Source organism: Lygodium microphyllum, chromosome 2 (genome assembly GCF_053477565.2).
Source record: "Lygodium microphyllum isolate KBCC chromosome 2, Lygodium_microphyllum_v1.1.10, whole genome shotgun sequence".
NCBI classification, from domain to species: domain Eukaryota; kingdom Viridiplantae; phylum Streptophyta; class Polypodiopsida; order Schizaeales; family Lygodiaceae; genus Lygodium; species Lygodium microphyllum.
In genome coordinates this window covers 105,695,769-105,708,828 of record NC_141136.1, presented here as the reverse complement: position 1 = coordinate 105,708,828, position 13,060 = coordinate 105,695,769, and the positions used below count along the sequence as shown (strand labels likewise).

Below are 13,060 nucleotides of genomic sequence, written 5' to 3'. Positions count from 1 at the left end.
GGTAGGCTGCTCCATCGCACCATCTTCTTCCACTAAACTCTAGGGATGAGCTCTCCGGGATAGGTGATCATGATTCATATTCAAGCATCTGCGTCTGCTTTGGAATGACAATCATAACTTGACAAAAGGTGATGATAACCGATTCGGTTTTTGTCTCTGTTTTGCAACTTGTGAGAAGAAGAAGAAGAAGAAGAAGAAGAAGAAGAGCTGTTTTTACATGGTAGCAACAATCCCAAATTGCCTTCAGGCATATCCGCAATTCCAGGTTGAGAGAGAGAGAGAGAGAGAGAGAGAGAGAGAGAGAGAGAGTTGTGTGTGTGTTGCATGCACGTGCGAGTGCATTTGCACACGTGCACATGTGCCTGCATGTGTGTTAACATGGTGGGAACTTGGAACAATCCCACAGTGCCTTAAGGCATACCCACATTCCAGGTATTGAGACAGTTCTTACCCTGGTTAACAGACTGTACATCCACAGGCCAATGGAGTGAAAAATGCTTTTGTGATGCAGTCCAGCTCAAGCATGAACACCCATTGTCATGCTGTTCAAATCAAGCAGCAACTTCAGGAGAAAATCTCAGCATTTTGTAAGTTCTTAGAACATTATGTAGTCGTTTGCCCGTCCAGATCATTGAAAGGCCAATCATCAAAATCCTCCCCAGCCTCCAGATTGAGGCTCTCAGTGGGCCTCACCTGGCTCCACAGTGGTCCATTCTCCAGCAGACGTGGAGGAGGACCAAAACAATAGCTTGCAGTGTTGCAATTCGCATGTATGCCCTCATTTTCTATTGATACCCTAGGGTTGGAATGAGATGGCCCATCAGATTCTTCCACTGAAGAATTCACCTCCTCAATTACAACACTGGGGGCAGCAATGCTGTGAAACTTGATATCACCATTTCCATAAGGGGAGATGTGTCCAAACCCTTGACTAAACCTATACCTTGCCCCCACCATTGGCTGAAGGTAGTGGCTACCCCTCTGCTTGTAAACTTGGATGGTGCCTCTTAATGAGGAAGCAGAGTCCTTGGTTGCAGCTGTGTAATGGTGCCATGCAGTAAAGTAGTCAGCAAGCTTGTGCCGCTTGTAGGAGGCTTCTGCTGTCCAGCAATGTTCCCGTCTTTTTTCCCTGCGAATTACAAGACCAGTTATTCTGCTTCTTATTATCAACATACAACTGAATCTTGGTTCTAACATATTAAGACAGCCCAAAGAGTTGAATGATTACAACTTTATTGCTGAAAACATACTGGACCTCATATAAGCTAAGTTAATTCATTAAGATTTGGCATCATGACATACTCTATTATAGGGTCTCAATGGCATGATACTGTTCTCCTTTGGTTCAGAAATCTTACATCATGTAAGGGGTTCTTATGTATTCTCATAATTTCTAGAAGACGTTAAAAGTTAGACTTGTCATTTTGCCAGTATTGCCAATGTTGCATTGATATAAATGCCTTGCAATAAGATAACATAAACTCACCTCTCTGATGTATAGTCTTTCCAAGCACGAACCATGTCTCTTACTGATTCACAGAATTGGCGAGTCTGAATAAGTACCAGACACTCCTCCAATGCCTTCACTCTTTCCTTGCAAAATGCCACATAGGAGGCCCATTGCAGCCATGCAACGTGGATGCATTTCCAGGAAGCAAATTTAGCGGCCTCAGCCTCCCGATTTTCATTTTCCATACTATGCTTATGACATGCTTCATGCCAGGAATTTAAAGCAGAGCATCCAATAGACTTAAGCCTCTGACACTTGATCTGTCTCGCTAGATTTGATTTCCCAGCCAAAGACATCCATTCTGACCATATGAGCCCCTCTATATGATGCTTTCTCTTGTTGATAAAGGAAGATATATCCAAAGCTTGCTGAGACTTAGCCCGCCACAATTTGAAAACAGTATAAAGGAGCTCCACCTTTTCTCTTCTCTCCCTGTTGACGAAATTGCTATATGGTTATCAATGCCCTTTCACACTATTTCATATTTTAATGCATGGCAGTATTTTACAGCTTCAAAAATGATGTGAGTTAAAAGTGTACAAGCACAGCATGACCAAAGGTGGATAAGAGGAAGAATGATGGCTTGATATAAGTAAAAAGGTTCAAAGAAAGGCCATTGCACTAATGTAGATGGGCTTCTACTGGTTTGATGCCAAAAACGGGACACAAATTTTGAAATATTAAAGCATCAGTAGTCCTTGAGGAAGATTGGTTAGGCTTCTAAGCTTATTGATAATCTTGCAATAATCATCAGTGCATTCTACAAGCGAGAATTATATTGCTCTTGCACAATTGCTCCACTCCTATGCTTGTGGTAAAAAGATGTAGATATATGACCTTACTGACACAATTTTAAGATGTGAAGACTGGCCAACTTTAAGTTATTTAACATTCTGAAACTAATAATCATCTGTTACGGGGATCATGGGTCTGAGATTTGAGATTTGGTATATAATTGGGAAGCTCTCCAATAGGTTGTCATGAAACTTTTGACATAACAAATAGGCTGGTGAGCTAATAGGCCAAAAAACAACTCACCCACAAATGAGGACCAAGGTGCTTGTGAATAAGTCAACCATAAATTGTGATTGGGGAAAGTGTGAGATGTGAAATAACTTCTAGGGTAGATGTGCCAGTACTATGGCAGCTAGTGACGGCCTAAAAATTCTTCGAAGATACATGAGATTAAAGTAAAATAGAAACACAATGCCTTTCAACACACAAAAACTTTGAGGTGCTGTGATCCAGGGTGCAGGAGAATCGATGCCTTTCATTGAATTTGTATGTGACACATATAGTTTGTTAAAGGAGGGCAGGCAAGAACATTGCAAAAAATCACAGGTGCACACCAGAAGAGTTGCAGGTTTTCAACCCTTCCTGCTCCAATCGGTGAATGACAAGACATAATGGGGTAACCACTTTACCATCATGACTGCAGCATTAGTGGCTCCCCCTTGAAACACAATAAAATGAGTCTTAATTGGGGGCTTCCTTCTTACTGGCACGTCTACCCTAAGACCCTTCCTTACATCAAAGTGAGCAGTCATTGAGTCTGAACACCAAGATGCATCATGCATATTCCACATGTAAACTCCCTGAACGGCTTGCTGCAACAAGCAGAATCCTTCAATGGAGCATGAGCGTGCTTGCAGGGTTTTCTCAAGTGAGGTCAATGAACTCATTATGATCAATATGAGCATGCTTGCAGGTTCCTCTCACATGAGGTCAATGAGCTCATTATAATCAATATTATTTGATTGTAAAATACAGTGTGGCTGAAAACTCAAAGTCAAACAAAGAATTGCATGGGCTTGATAGCATGGCTGGAGCCAAACAGTCTACATCACACATATATAAAGTGCCTCATAAGTGGGTCTAGATGGAATGGGGGAAGAAGTGCCTCAAAGTGGGTTTGGGTGGAATGGTGGAAGAAGCCATGGCAGGGGCATGTAGCAACATGAAGGGCTACTATCCGGCAGCCTTGACGATGAAGATTTTCTCCTGCATCTCAGCCTTTGAGAGCAAATGCTGACCATGGCTGACTGAATTCCAATAGAAGGCTGCCTACGTGATACACAGCAAGGTCAGCTCCACATGCTGATAAACTCCATCAATGAAGAACACCAGCCAAAGAGTAAGACCCTTGCTTGAGATGAAAGCATGATCTGAGAGGTCACGCCATAGGCACTTGAACTGATCACTCAAGAAAAGGCTAGTTGGGAATGGGTTAGCCAAGCCTTTGACCCAACTAAGAGATGATTACAAGAAGCTATTGAGGGTGTGTAACCTACCAGAAAAGACCAATAGGGACCAAGGGCCATGGGATGGGCTAGTGGCAAGGGATGGTGGTTTGATGATGAAGGAAAGGGGCAGCCGCATGAAAGAAAAACCAGTAGTAGATTGCAATCCTTGCACTTGGATATCCTCCTTGGAAACAAGAAGGGCCAGGGAATCCACAACCACATCTTTGAGATTGTTCCCCTCTAAGGGTAGGGGGTATGAGGGAACCTCCAGGGGAGGTGGTGGAGGATTGGATAGAACTTGTGGGATGGTTGGTGCATAAATGGGAATAGGTGTGGCATGGGCCTTGAGCTCTTAAAGGCTTGAAAACATGCTTAATTAATGAAAAACACAAAATTGGTGTGCGATTTGAGAGAGTTTAAGTGGTCCCCCAAAACCTTAATTTTTGGGGCACCCTTCAACATCTATAAATAGATAGGATGCCCACTATTCAGCCTCATACTTTTGCACAAGTTTCTCACTCCTCTGTACAGATTTCATCCATTAACCTTCATCCATGTGGCAGTCCTACCCTTGCGACGGCTGCTACGCCTTCCACAACTCCTCTGGTGCTTGGTCTCTTTATCTATTTCTTCCACCCACTGTTTGGTGCCCCATACTCGGCTGTATTCGACATCCTTGTCATTGCCAATTCCTCTTGCTGCTTGTGTTTTGACTCTACAGTTCCAGGCGTTAGGTGGTAGCCCTCCACTTCTCCAGGTAATCTCTTGGAGCTTGCATTTGGCCCTTCCATTTGCAAGCGACACAGGTTGTGGTCTTCCTCCTCCAGGTGGTGGCTCTATTGCTGCATTTACAACTTTTTGGGTCATGCCACTCTCCTTAGGCATCATCCTCGGCAATCACCTCAGTTCCCTAACACTCCGGTAATCAATGTTTGGTGTTTCTTGCACTCCACACTCCGATTGGTGGTCACATCACTTGGGATCCATCTTCGATGGACATCACTCTCAGACACTCCATTGGTTTGCCCTTGGGCATTCTACACACACTTACATTCATTTATAGCATTCATTCACTTCAAAGTTTCTTCTCTCTGTGTTTGTCTGTGTGTTTGAGTTGAGTTTTGTGTTTTGTAATTTGCGTTTAGGGTTCACATGGTATCAGAGCTGGTGCTCTGCTAAAGAGTATCCTATGGTGATTGTGGAGGCTAGTCTTTGTGTGAGACTCACACGCGACTTGATTCTACCTCATAATGTCTCATGCACCTTCTTCTATGGATCCTATGATGCCCTATCAGGGTTCTCCATCATTGGAGGCTCTGAGAAGGCATTATGGTCTCGAAGAGGAGGTAGACATGTCTTCACCTTTACCACCTTATTCTTCTAGTTTTGGTCATCTTATAGAGGAAGAGTTTGAGGAGTACTTGTGCATCATATACAATTCAATTTACACCCCTTCAACGAGTGCTACTACTCCATTGCGATTGATTGGTCAAACTAGGCATCTCCTTGATCTTGGAGGAGCTACGACATTCGGCACGTCTAGTGATCCATCTCCTTTATCTTAACTAGGCATTATGTCAAGTTCATATTACCCTTTTGAGTTATATGAGCCAAAACCCTTTCCTTGTCTTCTCTTGTTGTGTAGGATTCGGATGATTTTCTGTATTTTAACTTTAATAGAGGAGGCTCTCAAAGTAGATACCCTTCATCAGGTGTATCTTTACCATCTGTTTCATTTGAGAAAGTAAACCACACTTGTCAACTCCCTCCCATCCCACCACTGTCTTCTCCACATTCTGATCTACTCACATCTTCCTTCTGATACTTTGGATTACACTCCACTTCTGCTCAAAGGTGCATCATTAAGGGGGGAATGTCACCCTTTAATACTATATCTTCCACATAGCCCCACTTTCCCACATCCTTACACTTTGGGACGACTGTGATGGGCATCCCCCTTACCCCAGACACTCACAATTCCCCCCACACGACCTTTCAGACATAGGGATATCCATCCTCTACTTATGGACAATTATCACAAATCCCTTGGGTCACTCCTACGTAGGGATTTTCATTCTTTGCTCCATGTGCCCCTCTTCGTCCTCCTATCAAGAAATGATTGAGCAACGAGAGAGATAGTAGAGTTTGCATGGAGGAACATTAAAGTGTGTATGGCAAACATTGAGAAGAGAAGAGGAGAAACTTAGGTGAATGAATGAAATAATAAAGTAAATTTGATACAAGGGTGTCATAGCTTGAAGGATGCCTTGGAGCAAGGAGACTACCAAAGAAGCCTTTGAGTTTGCAAACGCAAGAATGATGCGGTGTTGCCTGGAGCAAGGAGACTATGGTCAAAGTGGAGCCAGTAAATCTACAGCACAGGGATAGAGAGATGGTGAACCCAGGTTGTCAAATGCAAGGTCTAGTGACCATTGATGGTGATAGCAACTGGAGGTCAAGGTTGCCAGATACTGAAGGAGCCACTAGGATGCCAAATGCAAGATGTAAGGCTTGAGAATGATGATGATGATGACTGACAGTGACTTCCTTGATAGCCAAAGACAAATATCTGGATGATGCTTAGAGTAGATGCATTGTTGCTTGATTAAGGGGCAAAAAAACTAACAAACGCAAGGTCCACTAGCCTCTGGAGATGATCATCTTCTGAGAGTGTCGGAGCATCGAGAGACTTCATTGGGCAAGACTCCAGACCATTCGTACCTCTATATATGGCACCTCCCATTCATTCTTCACATATACTCACCACACTCTCTTACTTATTTTGAGTCTTTTCTCTTCTCTCTCCATCTCTATCCATGCTCATTAGCGCTAGTCACCTTTCTCCAGAGGTCTGCATTTTTGGTGGGAAAGGCTTCATCTCAGTTGGCAACCATCCCTTCGTCATGGCGACAACATCCTGAGGGTGGCACGTTTGTCATCTTCTACCCTGCTACTCACCTGGCCACCTTCCTACACAATATGCATCAGCTTCTTCTCCTTCAAGAGGATTCATCACCCTGCACTTGGCTTTCTAATTGCTGCTTCTCCATTTGGTCTCATATTCGGCAGTCCTCTAGAGGGAGGTGACTAATGCCTGACAAGTAGGGATGGAGATAAAGGAGAGAGAAGAGACGAAAGTCTTAGAAGAAGTGGGAGAGTGTGGTGAGTATAGGCGAAGAATGAATGGGAGGTGCCGTGTATTTGGGCACGAATGGTCTCAAGTCCCACCCACTGAAGTCTCTTGAACAATGCTCAACAATCTTGGAAGGCCCTAGAAAGCCTTTTTGGGGCTAGAAACTGAAACCAAAAATGGGAATGAAGAAGGGAAACTGTAGGTCTCAACATTCCCTCTCAGGCCTAAAAAGGAGCACTAAAGATGAGTGAGGGGAAGAGAAGAAGATCCACCTTGTATTTTGAGAATGCCACTTGAAAGGAGACCTGTGAAGATAGTTAGGAGACCGGATGAGCAATAGAACCTGAAATACAACCTCAGATGAGAAGCCACGAGCTTTGTGACACCATGTCGGAAGGATTACGAAGACCTAGTCACAAAGTTGCTGTGAATAATCCAAGGGCCTTGATTGAAGATAGATCCTCTAGATGTTGGGTTTCAGTGGAGGTGAAATTGCTCGAAAGAGAGCAACCTTGGAAGTAAAAGATAGTGGGTGAAGAACTTTGAGAGTAGTAGGGTCCCGCTCTAAAACTGGAGGAGTAGGAGCCCCCTTTAAAGCTAAAGAAGGAATAGAAGCTCTCTCTAAAGGAGATAGGGGTCCAAATGCTTATGGTTCACAAACTCCAAGGTATTAGATGACGAAGAAAGTACTGCCAGTTGTATCGAAGAAGGTATCTAGGGCTCGGAAAAGCGAAAGTAGAAGAATGCTTAGAGGTGTGTTCTTGAACGTAGGGAGAAGTGGGTGGGGTAGAAGGCACATGGTGAGCCAAGGGTGGGGAACAGTCCTGAGCTCTCAATGGAGTAGACTGTGAAGGAAATGTGGGATATGGTAGCCATTGAACCCGAAAATGGGTGGGGCAAACCTTGATGATGTGTGGTGGTCTCCAGGAGGACTTATTGCCTCTTGAGATCGTAGAGCCTATTTGCTCATGAGGACTTAGTGCACGTCGGATGCGTCTTATGGCCTTGAGCTTAGCAAGCTAAGAGCTGAGATAGAATGATCTCTATGGCCTAGAAAGAAGAGGTAGCACAAGGAGTGTATGGCAGAAGACGATATACTTCGGTGGGGTGGGGAGTAAAGGTCGATGTTGACAATCTTTGTTCTTGTTGCAATAGGAGCACCTAGGAGACGTGTAATTTGTTGATGGAGAAGCCATGGCACCGGGGTGGCAATCTGTAAAAGGGGAGGGTGGGAGCGAGAAGAAGGGTATCTCCCAATGACATAGTGGAACTAGGGTAAGAATCAGATATTGATGCCTAACCCACGACTTATCTTTGCCTTCTCCAATGTAGAGGATCTTCGCGGCTCACTGAGCACCTCTAGCTCGGATACCATGTCAAGAAATGACAGCAACAAAGACATCAGGGTTTGTAGGGAGAAACACAGAGTGTATACGACAAACATCGAGAAGAGAAGAGAAGAGAGAAATTCAAGTGAACGAATAAAATAATAAAGTGAATTTGATACAAGGGTGCAATAGCATGAAGGATGCCCTAGAGCAGGGAGATTGCCGAAGAAGCCTTTAAGTTTGCAAATGCATGGATGATGAAGTGTTGCTTGGAGTAGAGAGATTGAAGTCGAAGAGAAACTTTTGAATCTGCAACACAAAGATGGTGAACCCAAGCTATGAAACGCAAGGTCAAGTATCCATGGATGCTAACACCAACTAGAGGTGAAGGTCGCATGTGCTAAAGGAGCCACTAGGATGCCAAACGCAAGACGTAAGGCTTGAGGATAATGACGGCAAATGATGGTGACCTCCCTGATAGCAAAAGGCAAATAGTTGGATGATGTTTGGAGTAGATGCAATGTTGCCTGATGAAGGGGAATAAATTGAGGAATACAAGGTCCACAAGCCTTTGGAGATGATGATGTGAGCTGTGGATGTGATGCCAGATAGTTAGAAAGTCGAATGCAGGCTAATAAAATCATGTGGAGGAGAAAAAGTTGATGCCCACCATCATAAGGATATGTATTTTTGAAACCTCACTTAATATGTGGATTAATTTTTTATCACATGGCTAAGTAAATGTTGCACATGTAAGATGTAATTGGGGTTAGAGTAAATTTACAAGCTTGGGACCCAAGGAAATCATGGGATGTCAATGTCAAAGGCAAAAGTTGCTATAAATTATGTTGCGTAGGTACTTGGTGATGTCCACTGCTAGTTGTTGGTCTAGGTCATTCATTTGGCCATAAGTCTTAGTTGGTGACACTAGAGAAGTGGTGTGTAATAATACCTGACACCAATCCGATGGTCAAAGATAGCGCAGAGACACTCGGGAATGGAAGTTGCCTAGCTAATTTAATTATTTGTCAGTCATATCATTTATCTGGGCATTGAAATAATTATTAGATTAGTTTTTAGTATTTAAAGACTGAAAATTAATATTTAACTATGGATAATGATGAAAACACCATTTGCGAAGGCTACCATTTGGCAACTTACCCATGAAGGCTGGTGGGAGGCTGAAGAAGAGGAGAAACATGACCATTTTGCTGTTGTGAATTGTGGGAAGCTGATTGGGACTGTTTTTTCTTCATTTTTCAGTAGGAAAGAGCAAGTTGGCTGCAGGCGACAGCTCTTGGGGACCCCCAACTGCAAACAACAGCATCTGGGCTGCTGGTGGTAGCATTTGTCATAGGCGACAGCAGGGAGAGGGTTCCCAATAGCAGGCGACAACATCTAAAAGCTATTGAGGTAGGGCAACAATAGTAAATGCTTGATTTTCTTCAATTCTTTCCAGAGAAAGTCTGAATTTTCTCTCTTCCCAACATCTCTCTCATATCCTAGCTTTTCTACAGCCTTGCTCTAAAGATTACAGGATTGAGATCACCAGAGGTTGAGAAATTTCAGATTTCTTTTTTGTAAACCCTAATTTGCAACAAAAATTAGGGTTTAGCCGCAGCCTCAAGAAGTGTGCAAAAATTGGAAGCTCCAAGACTTAGATTCAATAAGGCTGAAGCTATTTTTTATCAAATGCAAGTGGAGGGGCTAGCGAATCAATGAATTTGGGGCATTTTCCATCTCCATCAAAGCGAGTGAAGGCCAATTGATTGCTTGAATCAAGGGGCAAATCAGATTGAAGATTTGCTAGCCATTTTGAAGAGCAAGTGGAGTTGGAATACCGAAAGGAGATTGGGAAAATCCCATTGTACATCTTCTTCTTCTTCAATTAAGTTAAAGAAATACCGAAAGGGGCGTTAGTTTTTGGGCAAATAGGGTGTCCATTGTCTAAGATTGTGAGTTAATTTGTATTTCTCAATTTTATAATAAATGTTGCTATTGTAACTAGGTTGTAATCAGGCTGAAATAAACTACCGAACACAAGGTTGAAGAGAAAGGAAAGAGAAAACACAAGAACAATGCAAAGAGAACTCAGAGATGTGCGTGCGAAATGGAATCCATATACCAAAGATGAGACAATTGTGTACAATAGTGAGTCACTGCCCTGCGTGGACACTAGCATGAGCTCCCTTTGTCCAACAAGGCATGCACTAGAATTTGCAAGTGATGAATGACTGAGTGTGGAGGAGCCCGAATATATAGGATAAAATAATACCAAGAAAGTGATCAGGTCAGCAAGCATTTAATGTTGGTCGGCCAGCATAAAATACTAGAACGATCACCAAAATGACAAATAAAAAATACCTAAATAATACTAAAATGCCTAGCACATCCCAGACTCACTCATGAGCTGACTATACTGCTAACACTCTCTCATATTATGGGTGATCTGATACATTATAATGATAAAATGATAATGACTCATCATAGAGCATCCAACAAAGACCACGAATAAGACCATGGATACCCAAGGAGTGGGTGATCAAGCCAACACCAAGGTGCCTTGGAGAGAACGTGATGTCGATGTCGATGTCGATTGTACAAAACTTAAAAATAGAGAAGAATCATAGCACCTCTATGTTTGTCATCAATGTCTTGCAGTAGTATACATGATCATCTTGTTTGCCCTCGAGCATACGTGAACATGGATTCCTTGCCTTTGGCCAAGACCGCCAAAGTGTCCCCTTGTGTGTGCTTGGACTAGAAGTCAATCCTACTCTTTGTCAAGTAACAACCCATCATAAACTTGAAAGTCAATCCCAACTCTAGGATTTCAAAACTTACTAGACTTCAGTTGATACATCAAGGAAGTTTCTCTCTGGAGCTTGTGCACTTGTATACTTGTACAGATGAGACTTATCGGCCCTACCTCACCACCCTCTCACACACTCTCTTGCATTGGAGAGATGTGAGTAATGACTGCATCACTTGCACTAGAAAGCAGTAGAAGAAGGGGCTGCCAAGCCCTCCTCGCAATCTAAGAAGACGACCCCTTTTGTGCCTTGGCCTTGGCCTTTGCCAGAGGATTCAAGCCAGAGTCGGGACAAATTGAATGGACAAAACTAGCCAAAGCTCCAATGTCTCTTTCAGACTCTGACGCAGCTTACAAACAGATGGCAAACTGACAAAATAACAAACGAACACTATACAAGTGTCCATCCTATGTTAGCAGTATAGTCAGCTCATGAGTGAGTTTGGGATGTGCTAGGCATTCTAGTATTGTTTAGGCATTTTTTATTTGTCATTTTGGTGCTCATTCTAGCATTTTACGCTGGCCAACCTAATTCCTTTCTTGGCATTATTTTATACTATATATTCGAGCTCCTCCACATTCAATCACTCATCACTTGCAGATTCTAGTGCATGTCTTGTTGGAGAAAGGAAGCCGGCGCCAATGATAAGGCAGCTAGTGACTCACTTTTGTACACGATTGTCTCGTATTTGGTGTATGGATTCTATTTCCCGAGCACATTTCTGAAGTCTCCTTTGTAGTGTTCTTGTGTTTTCTCTTTCCTTTCTCTTTTGTCTTGTGCTCAGCACTTTATTTTAGCATTCTTTCATGCTTCCATTGCTGCATCCACTTCTGACATCATATCAAATTTCAGGATCTACACTCACATTGCTGTTTTTTTCTGGTGATTACTGATCCTCTTTGTCTACTGCAGCTGGGTGACCAGTTTTAGGGACTTTTCAGCCGTTAGATTGTTGCGTTTTTCTAAAGCAGCCATCAATGACTGCATTTGCTATTGCTGCCTGCATTCTCTTACTATAGGCAACAACATTTAATGCTTGTATTCTTTTACTGATTTTTTGCCTTCTTTTACTGCAGGCAACAGCATATAATGATTTCTTGTTTGTGTTTTTCATTTGCGCATTTCTTTTCCAATGACTGTTAGGTTTGTTCACACTATGTAGCACATTCTGCAATGGACAGTTTCTAGCTTTTCCAATGGTCAAACAACTTCAATATTTGCTATTAGATCAAGGAGGCCTGTTCTCCAGCTTGTGTTAGCAATTTTTCGCCCTAGGTAGGCTATCACTAGCCGACAATCGACTACATTATTTTATTCCCTTACATTATTTATAGCAGCCATATAGTTGGGGACAACACATTATTCAGTCTTGCATGTTGCACACTTCGACCTTAGACTCTTGGGTCTTCGGTGCTGCCATCATCATCATCCTAATTTGATGCCCTTTGTTGGTCTAGACTGTTGGATCTTTGGTGCTGCCATTGTCATCATTCTAATCTGATGCCCTCTGTTGGTCCAGACGTGAAGTAATTGTGCGATTAATTGATAGAGAATGAATTGATGAATGCACAATGACTCAATCACAAAAAGAGAGGTGATGTATCAATGAGTAAGAGAGAATACAACGCTGAAGGTAATCATAGTGAATAATGCCACACTTATGTGCTAATGAGGCACAAAGTGTCTTTTTACAATAAAATAAAACCCTAACAGCTTAATCATCATAGGAAAGCCTAACCCTAGTGTCACTAGTGTCACTTAGTGCCTAGGACACTAGGGGAAACAACTACATTTAATGACAGTTTAAATGCCAAGGGAGCCCAGATCATGAATCAAAGGGCATTAACGTGTAGTTGATGAGATGGCCTACACCCTCAATGATATGTTTGACTATGTACAAGGACTAATCAATCCATTATTGTATTCATCATTTATTTTAGATTCAGTGTAGATATCTCTTCTCTTCTGCTCCACATGTCCCTATCCCACCTTCATGGGCTACTCACATGTCCATTCCCACCTTTGGATCCACT

At 42.7% G+C, this 13,060-nt stretch overlaps 1 protein-coding gene across 5 annotated transcripts in view; it reads right to left on the bottom strand.

The window, feature by feature from the left end:
• Positions 1-258: 258 nt before the first annotated feature.
• The window catches only part of LOC148040138 (uncharacterized), a 206,149-nt gene continuing 193,347 nt past the window's right edge, over positions 259-13,060 (bottom strand). For all 5 annotated transcript variants that reach the window (XM_087696996.1, XM_087697005.1, XM_087697024.1 and 2 more), the window contains 2 exons: positions 1,487-1,942; positions 259-1,129 (listed from right to left, as the gene is read on the bottom strand). In XM_087696996.1, the coding sequence (XP_087553122.1) occupies positions 604-1,129; positions 1,487-1,942 (982 nt within the window). In that variant the 3' untranslated portion in view covers positions 259-603. The remainder of the gene's footprint in view (positions 1,130-1,486; positions 1,943-13,060) is intronic.